The sequence below is a fragment of the Suncus etruscus genome, chromosome 7 (genome assembly GCF_024139225.1).
Source record: "Suncus etruscus isolate mSunEtr1 chromosome 7, mSunEtr1.pri.cur, whole genome shotgun sequence".
In the NCBI taxonomy this organism is placed as follows: Eukaryota; Metazoa; Chordata; class Mammalia; order Eulipotyphla; family Soricidae; genus Suncus; species Suncus etruscus.
Window position 1 is genome coordinate 91,922,384 of NC_064854.1, and position 20,707 is coordinate 91,943,090.

General features: G+C 34.4%; 1 protein-coding gene across 9 annotated transcripts in view; it reads left to right on the plus strand.

Annotated features, from left to right (window-relative positions):
- ARHGAP44 (Rho GTPase activating protein 44) overlaps nucleotides 1-20,707 on the plus strand; it is a 242,618-nt gene that overhangs the window by 131,458 nt on the left and 90,453 nt on the right. For all 9 annotated transcript variants that reach the window (XM_049776835.1, XM_049776841.1, XM_049776834.1 and 6 more), the window contains 2 exons: nucleotides 665-741; nucleotides 13,296-13,407. In XM_049776835.1, coding sequence (XP_049632792.1) covers nucleotides 665-741; nucleotides 13,296-13,407 — 189 coding nt within the window. The remainder of the gene's footprint in view (nucleotides 1-664; nucleotides 742-13,295; nucleotides 13,408-20,707) is intronic.

The following is a 20,707-nucleotide window of genomic DNA, read 5'->3' on the forward strand; positions in this document are numbered from 1 at the left end:
GCAGGGTGATTCGAATCTTGGTATCCCATTTGGTCCCCAAGCCAGGATTGATTTATGAGTTCATAACTAGGAGTAACCCCTGAGCATCACCATGTGTGGCCCAAAAACAAACAACAGCAACAGCAAAAATGAAAATAATACATATCTTGGGTGTTGAATTGACTATTGGAAATTAAAGCATTACTCGAGACTTTGTTAAAGTAACTTTAAAATCTTGCCAAATTTTCCTTACTGCTCTATCACTTCAGTTAAAAATCTATCATGTAAAAGTTTGTTTTATTTCATTGTTCTGAATTTTAGTATCTTTAGATCTAACACACTGTTGCATCCTATGAATGTAGGTTTTCAACATTTTATTTGTTATTTATATTTTAATTTGGGGCTTTTATGTGTGTGTGCAAAGATCAGGTGTTACTCCTAGCTCTGCACTCAAAAATTGCTCATGGCATAGCTCATGGGATATGGAATGCCAGGACCAATCCCAGGTCAGTTGCTCTGCTCTCATTCAAAATATATTGTTAAAAGTTTTCTTTTTTTTAGCTAAGATACTATCTACAAAAATATTTGACATTTTACTATTGTTTGCATAAGTAGATGACTTTTGAAGACTTTTCATAACACTTTTCTTTTTTCCTTTTTCTTTTTTCTTTTTTTTTTTTTTTAGAAAAAATTGCCTTTGACAACATTGGCTCAATGTTTGATGGAAGGGTCAGCTATCCTGGGAGATGACACACTTCTTGGGTAAGGTGATAACCATACATGAGTTTGTGCCAAATCTAGGTAAGTCTTTAATAAGAATTGGAATTAGAACTGCTCTGGTAAGCATTAAGTCCCTGAAGTATGATTGCAGCTAGGAAAAAATGTTTCTTCTGAAAAATTAAAGCATATGCCTGAGTTCATTTATTTTCTATGCTGCAAATTACCTCCCACATGAAGAAATTATCATGAAAATGCTGGAAATACCCTGAAGTCTTTAGCAAACATAGTATGACTTCTTAATAACAGATGTCATAATATATAAGATTTACAGAATTACCTATGCTGATTTTGTGACCAGATAAGCTATTTTATAAATTAAATAAAATTGTTAGAAGAAAAATAAAAGCAAGCTGATTATTAGAACGGTTAGCAAGTCAATTCTAAAATGATAGAGACACATAAAATAAATTTTAAGTTATGATTAAAATTAATTTTAAAAATTAAATAAAAGTCATTGACTAAGGAATCAGTGTTAACTCAGTGTTTTTAAACTGATAGAAAAATAAACATAATAATTTTTAAACTAAAATTATGAAAAATTGTATCTTTTATAAGTGTTTATTTAAAATATTGAGCACAAATAAAGAATATTCAAACTTGAGAGACCGTAAATTGCATTCTGAATAAGCAAATGAAGTCTGAGAAGTAAGAATATAAATTAAATTGAGAGAAATAAATAATAATATTTATACTAGTATTGACTACTACCAGTAGTTTATAAGCAATAAATAGAAAAAGAAATTATTATTGACTTTTCCTTACTAAAAATTGAAGAAAAATACTTTAGATTTTTTAAAAGCATAAATCTAAAAGTATCTTTTGATTTCAGAAACAATATTTTTGACTTAGCGTAACTTTTTATGAAAATACCTCACTAGACATGTTATTATAAAACTTCTGTTTATTAACAAAAGGAGAGTCATTTAAAATCAATAGGGAAAATATAATTATATCTGGACATACAGTAGAATGGTCTTAGCACATGCTTTGCATGTATGAGGCCTGCATTTGATCCCAGATCCCCTTAATATCACTGAGCAAAATGAGCATGTGAATTAAAAATAGAAGCAAAATAAAAATATGAAAATTAAAAGATAGTTATTTATAAAAGAACAGTTAGACTTTTAGCAGATCATTCACCAGAGAAATAAAAAACATAAAAATGATACAATATTGCACAAAACTATTATAAATAGATTATATGATAAAATAAGCCATATTCAAAAATAAGAAAAAAATATTCTTAGGCAAATGTTTAGGAAAGTTACTGCTTCTTTGTTTATTGTTTTTGGGGGGATTGGGAACCAAACCCACCAGAGCTCATGTGTTACTTCAGTCTCTTCCCTCAGTAATCATTCTTAGCAGTCTTGAATTACCATATGTAACGTCAGGGACCAAATCTGGATCAGCCATGTGTGAGGCCAATGCCCTACCCACTATTCTATTGCTCTGACTCTTACTTCTCTGTATATAATTAAAAAATACTTTGTACTTTTATGCAAGATTTTTTGAAATAACTTCTGTCTAGACACAGTTTAACTTAAAAAATTAGAGGGGCCTGAGAATGTGTTCAATTCTAAAGTGCCTTTCTTGATTACCTCAGATCACAAGTCCAGTCTTTAGCATCTCATATCATAGAATGAGACCCAAGTCACTCTAACTGTGTGACCTCCCTCCACAGCATAGCCAAGTGTTTAGCATGGGAACCATATATGTGAGCACTGTCACTATGTGTGCAACTTCTAGTGTATCACAGTTAAAATCACTACTGCTAGAAAAAGAAAAAAGAAAGCAATTGTGATTATTGGAATAGCTATGAGAAACAGTCCAGGGGCCAGGCTGATAGTATACTAGATAGGGTGCTTGCCTTGCATGTGACCCACTCAGTTTTAATCCTCAGCATTCCATATGGTTCCCTGATTACTGCCAAATGTATAACAGAGCCAAATATAAAACCTAAACATTACCAAATAGGTAACCCACCCACCCACAAAAAAGGGGGGGGGAGGAAAAAGAAAAATAATCCTGTTTTCTCTGCCAGTGTTAGGTTACTTGACTGGGTCCCCACAAACTCAATAGATCAAAGACAGGTTAAGAAGGCAAAGTGTATGCATTTTATTAATATATGCAATTACACACACTGGAGAACTCAGATGACGAACAAATAGATGGCTAGAATGTGGGTTTGTGTAGAATCTTATTCAAAAGATGATAAATTTTAGCAAGTGAAGCAAAATTGATATTTTATTTGAGAAATTAGCAGAATTTATTAGAATGCCTAAAACTAATGAAAGATTGAAGTTAATTTGTGATATTTATAATGAAAATTATATAGTATCTTGAGTCTGAAAAGAATCACACATACATTTTAGTGATTAGCTTACAATTTATCCTACTTTTAGGCACACATGAAGACAGCAAAGAGCATATTTTGTGTTTCCCAGTTCAAAATAAAATATATGCCACAGTCATATCATTTTTGTGGTGACATATTCTACTATTCTTCAATATAAAGAAATATAGCAGGGCCTGAGATACTACAGTGGGTTGGGTATTTGCTTTGGACTTGGCAGACCCTGTTTGGTCCCTGCATGCACCGCATTCCACTAAGGCTCTCATACAGGGTAAACTGTGTATTTAATTGCTGAGGACTTTTGACTGTGCTTCTCCAAATTTTTTTTTAAAAAAAGAACAGAGAGTACATGTGTGAGAAGAGAACAGATACAGGGTTACTGGCTGTTGGCAGATTCATCTTTGAATCAGGGCAGGCAATTTTGCCACAGGTTAGTACACCATGAGGAGATTCCACTGCACTCTGTGAACACATATATCTTATAATCAATGTACCACAGAACACCACAATGCTTAGTGAATGAAGATGGTGGTAATAAATACCCAAATAGTACAAGCTACCTATATAGCCTCTTTGATAATGCTTTAGAGAGGAAATATGGAGGATGTACAAATAACTAAAATAACTCATAGAACAGACAGCCAATTAGACTCAAGAGAAATTGCAAGTAAAAAGGAGAAAGATCTAAACAAAAATGACAGAAAAATCTCACCAGCAGAGTAAGCACTTCTGAGACCAGAATTAATGAGCTGAAAGACAAACTGAATAACAACTTCATACAATAGAAGAGGTTATAAAATAACCTTAAAATAAATTAACAGAAGCTAAAGGAGCATCAATATAAGTGTACAGATGATAAGAGAACTCTGGGATAAATTAACAGAAACAACATATGAGTCATTAGGATCCTAGAGACAGAAGAAGAAAACTCCTATAAAGAAGCAAGAGTCAAAGACATTATTGCTAAGAAGTTCTCAAAGCTGAAGAGTACATGTAACCACAGCTTAGATTCCTGAAGACTACGAGCTAAAAGAGACCTAAATAAAATTACACTGATCACATCCTAGTCACAATGTTAAAAACCATAGCTATAGAGATAGAATACTGAAAGCAGCAGGAGCAAAGTAGTAATTTAAATACAAAAGTACCTTAAGAATTACAGAAAATTTATCACAAGAAAACCTCCAGACCCAAAGGTAGTGGTAGAGTATAAAAAAAAATAACTCAAAGAAGTGAGCACTTTATAAAGAATATTTCACCCAGCCTGACTATCTCTTAGGTTTGCAAAAAGGATACAGCGCTTCACTGATAAACACCTCAGGAAAGTTATAGACTCAAAATCCAACCAGAGAAGTAGAATAGAATGGTTTATTTTAAGGCAATAAAGCCCCAACAGACACACCAACATTCTACAAAAAAGTGGCACAAAATATTATGCAGTACTCTCTCACAATAAAAATGGACTAAATGAACCAATAAAGGGACACAAAGTAGCAAAATATATCAAAATAAAACCCAATATTGTGCTACCAGCATTAAATACATTTCAATAGAACAAAAAATAATCAAAATCAGCAGTTTGAAGGCACTCTTTGAAGCAAATAACTCCCTTAAAAGAGTTTTGATGGCCATACTAATATCATACAAGAAAGACTTGAGGCCTAAAAGTTGTAAGTGAAAAAAGGGTCATTTCTTAATCATCAAACAATATTACACATCAGGATGAATTATATATCACATACTCCTAAACATATATCACCCTTTGAGGGGCCAAAAAATACTTAAAACAATGGCTAATAAATTTGAAGAAAGACAACAATAACAGAACAGTAGTAGTTGGAGATTTCAGCACTGCTCTTTTACCTATTGTTAGAAGAAGTGATAGGGTAAAACTCAATAAGAATATACTTGCTGTGAAAAAAGAAATAAAGGAGTAAGGCATACTAAATATATGGATTTTCATTCGAAACCAAAAAAAAGGAACACAAATTCTACTCCTTTCCCTATTTCCTCCACTTCTGGTATACCTACGATCTGTAGATTATTTTTTTTGTCTTTTTTCATTAAACAATGGACTTTTTACCCAATGCTTTACATTTTATTTTCTTTTGGCTTCTTTGTCATTTTTTGTTTGCAGTTTTTCTTCAAATTATTTTATGCAATTCTCCAACTGTGTGATTCTGCTATTTTCGCTTTCTAAGATGTTTTTTTATTTTCTTTAATTCTATTTGTATGGTATCTCTCATGTTCTGTGACAATTCCTCTTTAAATTGGTTGATGTGTTCATCTATGGATTTCTTGTATTTGCTGGCTAGTGAAACTTTAATTTCTTTTACCATGGCTTGCATTTGTTTTGCCATGGCTGCTTTTAGGTCCTCATCTTTGGGTATGTGCATTTTGGTGGACTTGGAAACTTGTTAGTATTTCTCTCAATATCCCTAGTTGTTAGTGTCATCCTTAGTTTGCCCATATTTCTTTGCATTTATTGGTTTGGCTTGGAGTGCAGTGCTTTAGGTTTCAGCCTTCTTTTGCCAACTGTGGCATGGGTTCCTTCCCTGGTGTAGGCTATAGGTGGTTATGTTGGCTGAGGTCTCTAAGGGTTGGTCCCTCCGATGTCCTCCAGTTGAGCCTGGGTCAATCATCCTCCCCCTCTTACTGCCAGGAAGTGCAGTTCAGCTCCTACCCACAATGGTGGAGGGCCCAATTGTGCCTAGATCACTCACCCCTCTTCTACCACCTGGGAGCCAGCACCTTTCTGGCCCCGGTCCCCTCAGCTCACTCACTCTCCCTGCCCCTTTTCCTCCATCTGGGAGCCAGTGCCTTTCTGGCCCGGGTCTTCTCAGTTCACTTACTCATCCCTTTTTCTCCACCTGGGAGCCAGCGACATTCGGATCCAGGTCCACTCAGCTCACTCACTTGTCCCTCTTCCTCCACCTGGGAGCCAGTGATGTTCCAGTCCAATCTTTCAGTTTTTCAGAAACATTTAGAATATTATTTGAGTTCATCATCAAGGTAAAATATTAAAAGAAAGCTTCAGCTGTTTTGGTCGCTACTACCACAGAAATCCAACTCGTACCCAGGGCCCAAAACATTATTTTCTAATGCACATAGGCATTTTCCAAGATAGATAATATGCTGGGCAACAAAACATATATCTGTAATATCAATGGAAAGGAATTGTATAATATATCTTCCTAGATCATGATATAGTAGAAATAGAAGAAAAAAAAACAGAAATAGAGAAATAACGCTAACACCTGATATTTAAACCAGTCATTTCTGAACAACTTCTGAGGCAGAGAGAAAATCAAAGAGGAAATCTGAGGTTCCTAGGGTAAAACAAGAATGAGAACATGAGACATCAGAATTTGTGGGATACAACAAAATCATTATTAATTGTTACATCTTCACTAGCATTAGTCAGGAAAAATGTGTTTTCATAAATAATGAGATTACAGCTTAATAAATTAGTAGATGATCAATAAAATAAGCTAAAAGCAGGAAGAAAGGAAGAAATAATGAAACTTGGAGCAGAAATTAATAAATTGAAGACACAGAATAACTTGAAAGGTCAAAAAAAATCAAGAGTTGATTCTTTGCATAAATGAACATATTCAATAAAGCAAACAATACTAACAAAGAGAGATAATAAAAAACCTAATAAGAATTGAAAAGGGTATGTCAGAAATAGGCACTACAGAAACTCAAACTGTTATAGAGATTAATTTGAGAATTTTTTATGAAACAAAATTAGAGAACCTAGAAGAAATTAAAAGAATTCTTGGACTCCTATAATCTCCCAAGTTTGAACCAAAATGATTTGTAGTACCTGAACAGACCTATCATTATCGATTAAATTGAAATTGTAAGTAAAAATTATTTCTCAGAACAAAACCTACATCCAGATGGATTCACTAGTACATTCTTTCAAGCTTCTAAAGAGGATCTACTGCCAATTAAACTCAAGCTTCTCCATAGAAATAAAAAAACAGAAATAACTGACAATTTCAATGAAGCTAACAATATCCCAATACAAAAAGGCGATAAAGACACCATGCACACACCAAAAAGAAAGAATAAAAAGAAATAAAGAAATTACAGACCTATATTCTTGATAAGCACAGATTCAAAGATCTTCAACAAAATACTGGCAAATTAATAAAAAATTTCATCAGAAAGGCATACACCATGACCAAGTGGAAGTTTTACAAAATGCAAGCATGGTTTAGTATAAAAAGTCAATCAATATAATAAAAATATAAATAAGATAAAAGCAAAAATCATGTGACTATATCAATAGATGCAGAGAAAGCATTTGACAAGATTAAGCATGTATTCATGGTAAGATCTTAAGGTGAAATGTAAAGGAACTTTCCTCAATATAAACAAAGCTGAAAGCTATGTACAATTCATAATTATACAGAAATCCTAAAAGTAAAGGGGTGAGGGTCAGAGAGATAGCTCAAATTCCTGGAGTAAGTCATGCCCTGCATGAAGGAATACTTAGAGCACCTCCTGTTACCTTGTTATGCTCTGGGTACTCCTCAAGTGACCCCCTGTTAACTTAGCTAGAAATAGCATATCTTAGTGTGACCCAAAGACAAAAAAATTATGGAAGCAAGAGATGGAGTAATGGAGATTTCCTAGATGAAAAAACAGACTGAATATACACATCTAATTTGAGCCTTCTCAAAATCCACTGCCTTGGAGAATTTTTTGTTATTTTATTATTTTTTAATATCTTATTTAAATCACCATGGTTGCAGACAAGTTTGCAGTTGGGTTTTAGCCATAACAAGTACACCCCCCCTTCACCAATGAAAAATTCCCACCACCAGTGTCCCGAAATCTCTCTTCCCTGAACCCCTGCCTGTATTTGAGACAAGCATTCTATTTCTCTCATTCAATACCATTACTATGATGGTTGGTTGTGTAGTTATTTCTCTATCTGTATTCACCAATCTTTGTGGTAAGCTTCATATCATGGACTCGTCCTTTTAGTCCTCATCTCTATTGTCTCCGGATATTATTACCATACTGTCTTTTATTATTATTTTATTTAAATCCCACAGATGACTGTGATTAGTCTGTGTCTAACTTTTTCCCTCTGACTCATTTTACTCAGCATAATATTTTCCATGCTCATCCATGTACAAGAAAATTTCATGACTTCATTTGTCCTGACAGCTGCATGGTATCCCATTGTGTATATGTACTACCATTTCTTTAGCTACATATCTTTTATCAGGCATCTCAGCACTTTCCAGATTCTGGCTATTGTAAACAGAGCTTCAATGAATGAAAATAGATATGCAGAGCACATTTTTGTATTGTGTTTTTGAGTTAATAGGATATATCCCTAATAGTGGTATTGCTGGAACATATGGAAGCTCAATTTCTAGATTTTTAAAAATATTTTTATTGTGATGAAAGAGAATTGCAAATCTTTCCGAGTAATATTTAAAGTACATAGTAACAATGAATCAGGGTCACTCCCACCACCAGTGGTGGTCTAAGCCTGTGTCTATCCTGTTATTTTAAGTGTGTTTCTTGCATGCAGCAGTTATCTGGTTTTTGTTTTCTTATTCAACCCTCTATTCTGTGTCTCTTATTGGGGGAGTTCAGTTTGTTGACATTTTAGGAGATTAATTGACAGAGAGGGTTGTTGTGCTTTGAGTAGTTCAATTAGAGTCAGTTTGGTTAGCACAAGTAGTGTGAATTCTTTTTTGTCTGAGAATGTTTTTAGTCCTCCCCATATGAATGAGAGTTTTATAGAGTAGTGAACTCTTGGTTAGAAGTTTCTTTCATTCAGTAATTAAATATGTCATTTTATTGTCTTCTTGCTTGAATTGTTTTAACTGGGAGATCCCACACTAGGGTAATTTCTTTCATTTTTCTTTTAAAAGCTAGTATATTCCTTTTAGCTTTTAGCCTGGTTGACCTATCATGATGTGACAGCATGGTGTTGAGTTCTCCCACTATTATTGTGTTGCTATTGATGTCTTCTTTCAGATTTGTCAACAGTTGTTTTAAATATTTTGCTGGTCCCTCATTAATGCATATTTTTAGAAGTGTGATTTCTTCCCATTGTATGTATCCCTTGATTATTACAAAATGATCATCTTTGACTCTTATAACCTTTTAAAGTCTAAAGTTTGTATCATCTAATAATAATATGGCACTACAGCTTTTTTGCTTAGTTGTGTATCTTCCAACCATTGATTTTGAATCTATCTTTGTTCTGACTATTCAGATTTGTTTCTTGTAGGCAACAGAATGTTGGATTCAAATTTTTGATCATGTTGTCACTTTGTGTTTTTTAACATGTGTATTTCATCCATTGACATTGAGAGAGATAATTGTCATGGGATTTATTGTCATCATTACATAGAAGCTTTGTGTGTCTGTAAGTGTATATAGACTTAAAGTAGACCTTTCATTTTGTCTTTAAAGCCTGGTTTTGAGACTGTAAAGTTTTGGAGCTCTTGTTTATCCATGAAACAATGTATGCTTTCTTTACACCTAAATGTGAGTCTGGCTAGGTAAAGTATTTTTGCAAAGCATTCATTTTGTTGAGGTTAGTCACTATATCCCACCATTGCCTCAAGCATCGATGGTTTCTTGTGATAGCTCTGCTGTAAATCTTAAGGATGTTCCTTTAAATGTAATTTCCCTTTTTGATCTTGTTTCATTCAGTATTTGATCCCTATCTGTAGGATTAGTCATTGTGTTTAGGATGTATCTTGAGTACTTTTCATCAGATCTCTTTTAGCTGATACTCTTTGGGCATGCAGGATTTGGTTGCATGCACTATTTAGTTCTGGGAGTTTCTCTACAAGATGTTATTTACTATTGATTCTTCATGGGGATATATACCTGGGTCTCTGGGACTCCAATGACTCATCTTGTTTCTGTTGAGTTTATAAAATACTTCTAATTTTGACTGTTTACATTCTTTCAGTATTTATTCCATTGTCTGATCATTTCTTTTTAAGGCTCTTTTCCAATCTCTTCTGTTGATGATGTTGTTATGCATCTCATCTTTCAGCTCACTAATTCAGTCCTCAGTTACTGTTACTCTCTTTGAGTGAGATTTTCATTTCATCTACCAAGCTTTCCATTCCTGTTATTTCAGTTTGGAGTTTTCTTATTTCTATCATATATCCTCTTTCTTTCTGTTCGTTTGTTTTGGGTGACACCCAGCAGTGCACAGGAGCTCCTCCTGGCTCTGTACTCAGAAATCACTCCTGGCAATCTCAGAGGACCATTTAGGATGCCTGGAATCAAACCCAGGTCCATTTTGATTGACTGTGTGCAAGCAAAATACCTTACCTATCGCTCTAGCCCTATTTATCCTCTTAAATGTTTTTTTTTTTATTTTGGGTCACACCCAGCAGTGCTCAGGGGTTACTCCTTGTTCTACACTCAGAAATCACTCCTGGCAGAATTAGGGGACCATATTGGATGCCAGGATTTGAACCACTGTCCTGCATGCAAGTCAAATGCCCTACCTCCATGCTATCTCTCTGGCCCCAATATCCTCTTAATTCTTATTTGTGGTTTCTCAGTTCATTCTATGCTTTCTTTGAGTTCTATAAGGATCCTCCTATTGCTTCTATATAATCCTTATCTGAGAGTTAAATTGGTGATAAGCACTTTTCAGGTCATCAAAATTGCCATCTTCATTCTCTACACCTACTGGAGTACAGTGTTATTTCCCCATTGTCAGGCTTGCCATGTAGTGTTTTCTAAGTGTTGTACTGGGACTCATTGACTAGAAGATGTGCTTGGCCACAAAGCAGAGTGGAGCAATTAGTCAGCTCTGCTCCATCTATTATTGGCACAATCAATTCTCCTTTATTGACCTACTATGAGTAGGTTCTGCTGGGCGGTGTGGTTACTAGTTGCAGCAGTAATGTGTCAAATTTGCACATTGAGATGTGCATGGAAGATATTTGTCTCTGTCCTTCTTGGGCTGATTCAGCTAACCTCTGCCATGTGCTGTCAGTGAGCTCTTCTTGTAGAGTGGCTCTTGACAGCAGCTGTGGCTGGTCAAGATGACACCCAAGTCAAAATGCGCATGGAGAGGATTAGGCTCCCATATTTTATTTAAAAACATATATTAACACAGGCAGGAAAAAGAGGAGGATAACAATACTTTCTGTCTACAAGGCATATAGTTGATTGGGAACTGAGTGTATATATTCCAGAAAATTGACTCCCAAGTTGGATGAAGTATGGTAAACAAAGAGCTGATATCCTTCATACTAGGAAATGTTCAGAGGGCTCACTAACCAGCAGCACCAGGATTCTCTGGAACAGTTTATCTTTGCTGATAAGTAGTGTTTACTATCACTAATGTGTGTCCGGAGCCATTGAATCACTCAAATTCAGTCCTTATTCACACCTCTGAGAGATTGTATAAAGAAACAGAACTTGGAATGTTTTGAGATTTAATAAAAACTATAGAGGATTTAAAAAGATTACTGAGCAGTGCATTCAAAATTCTCAGGATTTTCATGCTCAAAAGAGTGTGTGATATCCTATATCCTGTAAAACTATCTATGGTTTTATTTTTCATGATTGTGAGTCAATAGATTATTTTTATTATAAACTATCATTAAAATTAATAGGTAAATAGCACAAGAAAGCATTGATAAGATATAAAGATATACCCAGAATATGAGATTTGACTTTTGCATCAAATATGAAAAGTAATTTTAATTCATGACAGACATATGTTACTATATGAATAATTACTACAAATAAGTTTAAATAAATAGATCCTAAAGCAAATACAGTGAAAGCATACCATATTTTGCCATTTAGTCAGTGCCACTACATAATTGTTGCACTGTTATTTTTAGTACAAAAATTGGTTTATAAGTAAAAAACATTATATAATTATTGCATCTGACCTTCTACAAAATGGCATGAAATCTACATTAATCATTCAATTAAATTTTATATAAATATTCACTGCAGGAAAGACCAGGAAATAACCAGTCAGACCAATAACCAAGGAATGCTAATTAAAACCAAAGTAAGAGTATTTTTCTTACCTACCACTTTGACAGAAACTGAAATATTCTATAAGAAGGAAGAATAATTTGAACCCTGCTTGTATTGGTGATAGTGAAAACAATTTTCTGATAATTTTGAAACACTGTGTGTATGTAAAACTTATCTTTGCACAAAAATTCATATACATTTAAAGAAAGATTATAGAAGCATATGTTCTGCAACACTGGGATGTTGTCAAATTTTAGATCCAAAGCTTATTGATAATGGAAAGGGTTGATAAATGGTATTATTTATTGAAACATAGTTTAATGGCATTTGATCCTTAATTTGTATAGTCCCTTGATACCACTAAGAGTCTCTGCCAGTATTGGCAGGAGAGTCCCCAAAGCAAAATAAATGGTAATATACTCAAAATTCAGTTATATACAGAAAGATATTTTAATTCTACATGTTATCAAGATGATTTTATTAAAGAATAAAATTGTGGACTAGAAAAGTATATTTTAAAATAGAAATTTTCATAAATTTTTGACTTATAAGACATTTGTTAGTTTCAGTTAACATACTTTATGTAAAGTATCTGTATAACAGGATATATTAATATTTTAATATTATAATATCTCATCTAGAAATAATGTCCCATTTCATATTATATCCAGTCTTCATTTAGTCATTAAAATATTTGGAATTATTTTTCTCTTTTTATTTTTCAATGAATGGGTATCTACTCATCTCATTATATAAGTTTTCATGGTTTAAGAGAAAGAGCTTTCTAGGAAAGCCTGTTGAAATTGAGTTTTGGGTGGGTGTTTGAAGAAGCTAACTCAAGTATATGTTTAAACCAGTTTCTTTATTGTGCTCAGGAGAGATGGAAGGATCTGTTTCTTTTTATGCCTGAAGTCATACTTTGTAAATATATTCTCTCCACATTGTTCTTATGTTTCCACATAGTCCCTTTTCCCCAAGGCACAGTGTAGGTACTTAGCATCATATAAAAACTGATGATTCCAGAAATGAAAGCTAGTAGAGCAAGTTAGTCAATGCTATGGAAATCTACCTCTGTGTTAATAATCTCATGAAATTTATAACCAGCCAAAAATAATGCAGATTATGCCTTTTATTTCTATATTATTTAGTATTTTTTTCTCTTCTGTTACAGGAAAATGCTAAAACACTGTGGAGAGACAGAGGACAAATTGGCTCAGGAACTGATTCATTTTGAATTACAAGTAGAAAGAGATGTGATTGAACCCTTATTTTTGCTGGCTGAAGTAAGTAAGATGTAGAAATAATGTGAGACCTAAGTGAATAGCAGAGATCAGAACAGTAAACTCCTTATCATTCTATTTTCTACCTTGTTACTGCTTCTATTTGTCTCCCTATTTTATGACTTTTCTTCAGTGGAGATGCTTATTTCCCAACCACGTGATCAAACTCTGAGACAGTTCTGTAAGTTTTTAATTACCATTCTTTGACTCACTTATCTTTGTTGATGTTTCCGTTGACTAAAAGCAAACAAGCTGAAAGCATTATCATCTTCCCAGCTAAATCTCTACTGCTATTATCACTTCTGCCTTCCATCCACTCAGATCATTATTGAAATTAACAGGGGACTGACAGTTCTTCCTCTCAAGGGACTAGCGACCTGCACTGGGATCTATTTTTCAAAGGAGGGTAGAGAAAACTATAAACCTTAATGTCTCTGTGAGGATTTTGCTAACTTCTACCAAGTAAAATTTTATCAGTAAAGCAATGTTTATACACGGGGAATGGAAGAGAGTACAGCTAATAAGGTACTTTCATGTACTGGCCTTTTATGTACTGACTTGTATTTAATCTCTGACACCCTATATAGTCTCCTGAAACCCTGACATTAGTGATCCCTGAGTGAAGAGCCAGAAGAAAGCCCTGTTTTGTGGCCCAAAGTCCATTCCCACCCCCTAGAAAAAGGGAATAAAAATATTACTATATAAGACCATAATCATCAACACTAAAAATATAGCATGAGTTATAATAAAATTTAAAACATAAAAGAAACCTTTGAGAGGCTAAAGAGATAATACTGGGTAAGGCATATATCTAGAATATAACCAAACTAGGTTTAATCCTTGGTACTACATATGGTCCCCTGAGACTTTATAGGAGTTATCTCTAAATGTAGAACCAGAATTAAGTCAAATACCACAAGGGGTGGAACAGAAAACAAAGCCAAAAATAGCAACAACAAAAAGTTTGAGAGTGGGATTTTCCTTCTAAATATTTCTTTACAATTTATTCAAGTGCTGGTACTAAACCTAAAAAATTATTTCTTTGGAATTATCAGCCATGAAGGAAATATTTCACATTTATACAGTTTGGTAGCCATTAGGCATCTGTTGCCATTTGAGTGTTATAATTGATATGACTGCAAAACTATTTTTAAATTTGTTTTTTCATTTTGTTCCTGTGAATTGAAAATAATTTTCCACATGTGATTCAGGGTTACTGTTAACAGACAGCTTTTTTTCTAGACCACTATTTCCAAGTTGTTAGAACAATTCAATAGAGAGGTAATAGGTGTCAACTGGAGATTTTGCTTTACAGTGTGAATCAATAGTTTCTTATATACCTAAATATATTTAAAGAAAATTTTGAACATTTTTATTAAAATATGTCATGGGAATCAAAGAGATAATTCCAAAGTTAAAATGCTTGCCTTGTGATTCAGTTCCTCAGCATAACATATTTTCTTTTTATCACCAACAGCTAGGATCCCTGAGTACAGAGACAGGAGTAAACCCTGAGTACTTCTGTTTATGTCCCTAAGCTGCCACTGAATTTTTTTTTGAATGCACTATTGATCTATACTGTATCCATTAAGGTATCTTTTATTAGATGAAAATATTATTGTCAATGAATTTCATTTTTAATTTAATTATCATTGAGGTAGTGTGGTTTATAGTAATGTAAATACTTTTACCACCATCACCAACACCAAAGTTCTAAAAGTCTTTCACCACTGCTCTTGCTCTTTTTAATTTGCTCTATTCTTCCTCTACAGTCCAGTTTGGTAACTTGAGGTCAGAGTCCAAATTTTCTTTCATTGGAAATTTTTTATTCAAAAGAGTGAACTCTTTAAACATGTATACCTCTCCCTCTGACTTAATTTATTTAATATTTTCACTGTATAATTGTTACACATTTTAGATATATAATTGTACACATTTTTATTTTTTTGGTTTTTGGGTCACACCTGGCAGCGCTCAGGGGTTACTCCTGGCTCTAAACTCAGAAATCGCCCCTGGCAGGCTCAGGGGACCATATGAGATGCTGGGATTTGAACCATCGTCCTTCTGCATGAAAGGCAAATACCTTACCTCCATGCAATATCTCTGGCCCCAATTGTACACATTTTATTGAAAATATCAGATTATAATTTTCAATCATGTAACCATCACATGGTATATTTGTCATGTAACATAAAAGGTAATTATAGGAGTATTGTATTTGCTAGCTGCATATGGATGCACATTTTTCTTCCTGAGCATTGCAAGTTGAGCCCTAGAATTCTCAGGACATGAATATTGTCAATATGTGTAAACAACCCCCTAAAAGTCACTTTCACTGTTTGTACAATGTCTAGATTATGAGCAGTAATTGTCAGTTCACATCCCAGGAAAAATTAAGCTTTATCCTTTAAACTGTTATACATGTAGATAATTGTTATATGTTATGGTTTAATTATCATTATATGTCATGATTTAATTATCAAAATCATCAAAAGACAGAAACTTTAAAATGTGTTACATTTATCTGCAAATTATACACAGTGGTGGGAAGATGAGGTAAACCCTTTATTTTTCACGCACTCAGAGCTTTTCAGAGTTTACTCCTTGCTCTATCCAGATAATTCCTGACTGGGTTCAATGAACATTATAAAATACTGGGTTTGAGTTTAAAAAACAAAGTAGGTGAAGATTAACACCTGAAGGTAATAGAAACAAAGAGCAAACAATTTCATCGTTAATAGGAAGTGGGTAACTGGGAGTGGGTATAGGGGACAAGTAAGAGAAAGGACTGCAACAGTAATAGAGGGAAGTGGTAACTCTTGAGGAACTCTGGGAGCTAAAATATGGTATAGTGATTGATACACATGATATTATACTTGGTAACTGTATTGTAAATGAATGTGCATGATGGGAAAAAAAATACCTGCCATAAAGACAGACTGAGAGGCAGAGAGGCAAACTGGGGACATTGGTGGAGAAAAGTGGACATTTGTGAAGAGACTGGTATTGAAATATTATTCACCTGAAATTGAATCATGCTTAATTTTGTAATTAACAGTGTTTCAATTGAAAACATAAAAATATTAAATTTTGTACAACTATACTTCACAACACTATAGGAAATTTTGTCAGGTATAATATTTATCTTATAAGTCAAAAATCAATTATAAATTATAGGTTAAATTTATTTATTTTTGTTTTGTCTTGTTTGGGGGGTACTCACTGCCAGTGGTATTTGGTATTTTTTCTATCTATTGCTCAGGGATCAAGGGACCATATGAGCTGTAAGGGATGAAAATCAGGCTGGGAGCATGTAAGGCAAGCTCCCTGGCCACTATTCTCTGTCTCTGAACCGATGATGAATTTTTCCTTTCAATGTTGACTAAATGTCATGAAGAAATAATGAAGAAACGAAGAAATGATTTTGACTATATATTTTAACATGTTTTCATGCATTCTAATCTTGCACCAAAGGCAGTTTAATAATTATTTTAAGTAGAGGCCGGAGTGGTGGTGCAAGCAGTAAGTCATCTGCCTTGCCTGCACTAGCCTAGGACGGACTGTGGTTTGATTTCCTGGTGTCCCATATAGTTCCCCAAGCCAGGAGCAATTTCTGAGCGCATAGCCAGGAACAACCTCTGAGTGTCACCAGGTGTGGCCCAAAACCAAAAAAAAATTATTTTAAGTAATATCAATGCAATAAGTTTTATATAATGGTCACACCCCACTTTGGGGGGTGGATATTTGGCATAACCTGTTGATTATGCAGTGAAATATGGTAGCATATCACCCTTAGCATCCCATTGAAGTTGTAGCAGAAGGATTTCTTATCTTATATAGTAAATTAATATTATTCTAATTTGTTTTGCACTTTTCTATCATTGGGCATTTAGGTTATTTCCAGATCGTAGCTGTAGGATATAGCAGTTAAGTAGATGTGCACATATCTTTACACATTAGTATTTTGTGATTTTGGATTAGAAGCTAAAAAAGAAATTCTTAGATCACATGGTAGTTCTTTGTAATTTTTTTTAGAACTCTTCATACCAAACAGTAGTTTTTATAATAATAGAATGTTTCTCTTTTTGGAGTTACACATGTAAGAGTACTCCAGGACTAATCCCGGCACCGAGATTGGTGGGTTTTACTTCCTAGCAGCATTGAGTAACTGTGTAGTGCTATACCCTTATAAACCTGGCCTTGAGAACTATTTTTTCAATGTGTCTCAAGGTAAAACTATTTTTTCTCAATGTAGTTATTTCTTTTTTTCTTTATTTAAACATCTTGATTACAAATAGGATTATGATTGATTTCAGTCATGTAAAGGACACCCCCCTTCACCAGTGCAACATTCCCACCACCAATGTCTCAAATTCTTTCTCCATTCCACCCCACCCCCACCTGTACTCTAGACAGGCTTTCCAGTTTCCTCATTCATTCACATGATTATGGTAGTTCTCAGGGTAGTTATTTCTATAACTGCACTCACCACTTTTTGTGGTGAGCTTCATGAAGTGAGCTGGAAGTTCCAGCCCTCCTCTCTTTGTCTCTGAGGATTATTGCAAAAATGACTTATTTTTCTTAAAACCCATAGATGAGTGAGACTATTCTGCATATCTCTCTCTCTTTCTCTCTCTCTCTCTCTCTCTCTCTCTCTCTCTCTCTCTCACACACACACACACACACACACTTATTTCACTCAGTGTGCTAGATTCCATGTACATCCATGAACAGGAAAATTTCATGACTTCATCTCTCCTGACAGCTGCATAATATTCCATTGTGTATATGTACCACAGTTTCAAGGTAAAACTTTAAGATACAAACTTTGACATAAGTCTTTCTCATTCTATCATCCACTTATAAATAATCTTTTAGCTTGCAGCATTGATGAAAGATGCTCTACACTTAACAGAGGAAGTATGGAGTCCAAACAAAAGCTTGTATGAACTGGAGACATGTCTGAGCTGTGTGTTGAGACACTCTTTTAGGTAGTAGATACACCATGTTAGTCTAAGTATTGCCTCTAGGCAATATGATGATTCCAGAATCCCAGAGACAGTCAGTTCTCTTCTTTCTTTTAGAATTCCTTTTTGTTTTTTTTTCCTTTTTTGTCCTTTCCCGATTCTATCCCTCCTTACCCCCTACAGTGAGTGATATACTTTGTATTAAAGACTAGTTTTCTATTTCTTTTGTCTTTGAGTGCTGCAGGCATCTTTCGTCTCAGCAACTCTAGTGGGGGAAATATTCTTCATGAGAAAAAAGTGGGTGATCACGAGAGGTCAGGTGGAATATGAAATATGAAATAATGAAAACACACACAAGTATGTGGGGTCAACACATCTCTGGCAGGAGTGTGACAAGTTTAATCCTTAAGCAGGGAGTTTTATAAGGTGTAAAGCCAGTCATAGGTATTAAGAAGAATGTTTACAATTACAAAACAGAGTTTAATTATAACCAATACATCAAGCTGTGTAAGAATTCTGAGTTACAAAGGATAAGGTCATAATTTAAGGCAGCTCTAGCAACTAAATTTAGATGCAAAATAAGAGATTATTAAGAAGTAGAAAAAATCTAGAAACAATCTGCACTGGGATAAGCTCTATTATTTTAGAGGTCAAGTGAAAGAAAGCTAAATCCACTAAAGTGTAGTTCCCATTTTCTGGGGAGAGTCAATAGCCCAGGATCTGCATTCTGGCTACGCCCTCAGAAACTGAGGCTGTAAGGACATATTTGAAGAAAAAAAAAGATATTGTCTTTGATTTTTGTGCTAAATATCCAGAAATGGGATTCTCTTAGTAATCTTTGGTGCTGGGATTTCTGAAAAAATTTGATTGAGGCCATATTTTGGCCTGTGATTTTATAAGGGAGATATAGCCAAATATGAAAGGAAATGTAACACCATAGCATGGATTTATTTCTTTGGGACTTTCTCAACTATCCATGCAGGGGAAGAAGCATCCACAGTGGGCCTTTTGAGGAACCCCACGGGTGTTTTTTTTTCTTTCCAGTTTTCCACACCAGGGAAATCCAGGGATACATCTGGTGGGCTTCCTGGTGGAGAGGTTTATGCATGGCATGACATTTGAGTATTTGTTGCTTCTTTATTATAGTCATCTATAAAACACATAAGAGGAAGATCATTCTATATCTATCTTCTTCTGATTAACTTTACTCAGCAAGATACTCTCCAGTCCTATCCATGTAGCATATCAATCTCTTAGGCTGAGGCACTGGGGAAAAAGATATTGAAAATAATCACTAGTTGAAAGTTAAAATAGATTTCAGACAATTCTGGTCTTTTCTGAGTCTCAATAGAAAACAAAAATTGGCTTTTTTTGTTTCTCCTTTCTTTCTCTCTTTCTTCTTTCTCCCTTCCTTCCTTCCTTCCTTCCTTCCTTCCTTCCTTCCTTCCTTCCTTCCTTTCTTTCTTTCTTTCTTTCTTTCTTTCTTTCTTTCTTTCTTTCTTTCTTTCTTTCTTTCTCCCTTCCTTCCTTCCTTCCTTCCTTCCTTTCTTTCTTTCTTTCTTTCTTTCTTTCTTTCTTTCTTTCTTTCTTTCTTTCTTTCTTTCTTTCTTTCTTTCTTCCTTCCTTCCTTCCTTTCTTTCTTCCTTCCTTCCTTCCTTCCTTTTTTTTCTTTTTCTCTTTCCTTCTTTCTTTTTCTATTCCTTTCTCTTTCTATCATTCTCTCTTCCTTCCTCCTTTCTTTCTTTCTCTTTCTTTCTTTCTTTTTCTTTCTTTCTTTTTTCTTTCTTTTTCTTTCTTTCTCTTTCTTTTTCTTTCTTTCTTTATTCCTTCCTTCCTTATTTTCTCCTTCCTTCCTTCCTTCCTTCCTTCCTTCCTTCCTTCCTTCCTTCCTTCCTTCCTTCCTTCCTTCCTTCCTTCCTTCCTTCCTTCCTTCCCTCTTTTCTTTCTTGCTATATCTGACAATACTTAGAAGTTACTCAGGAATTACTCCTGACAGTGCTCAAGGGACCATATGGGATGTCAGGATAAACCTGAATCAGCTACCAGCAAGGCAGGAGCCCTGCCTGCTATACTATCTCTCCAGTCCCATGGCTCTTATTATGAGCAATGGAAAAGCAGAGCTAAAGAATAACCTCTTCTTTTTTGTGTGTGTTTATGTGTCCCACTCCCCAGAATAACCTCTTCTTACCAAGATAAGTTTTCTTTCATTGAAGATTTCTCCCAGATTGTTTCCTGCTCAGTTGACCTTAACTGATTTTTTAAATATATAAATTTTTTATTTAAGCATAATGATTACATTCATGATTGTAGTTGGGTTTCAGTCATAAACAGAATAC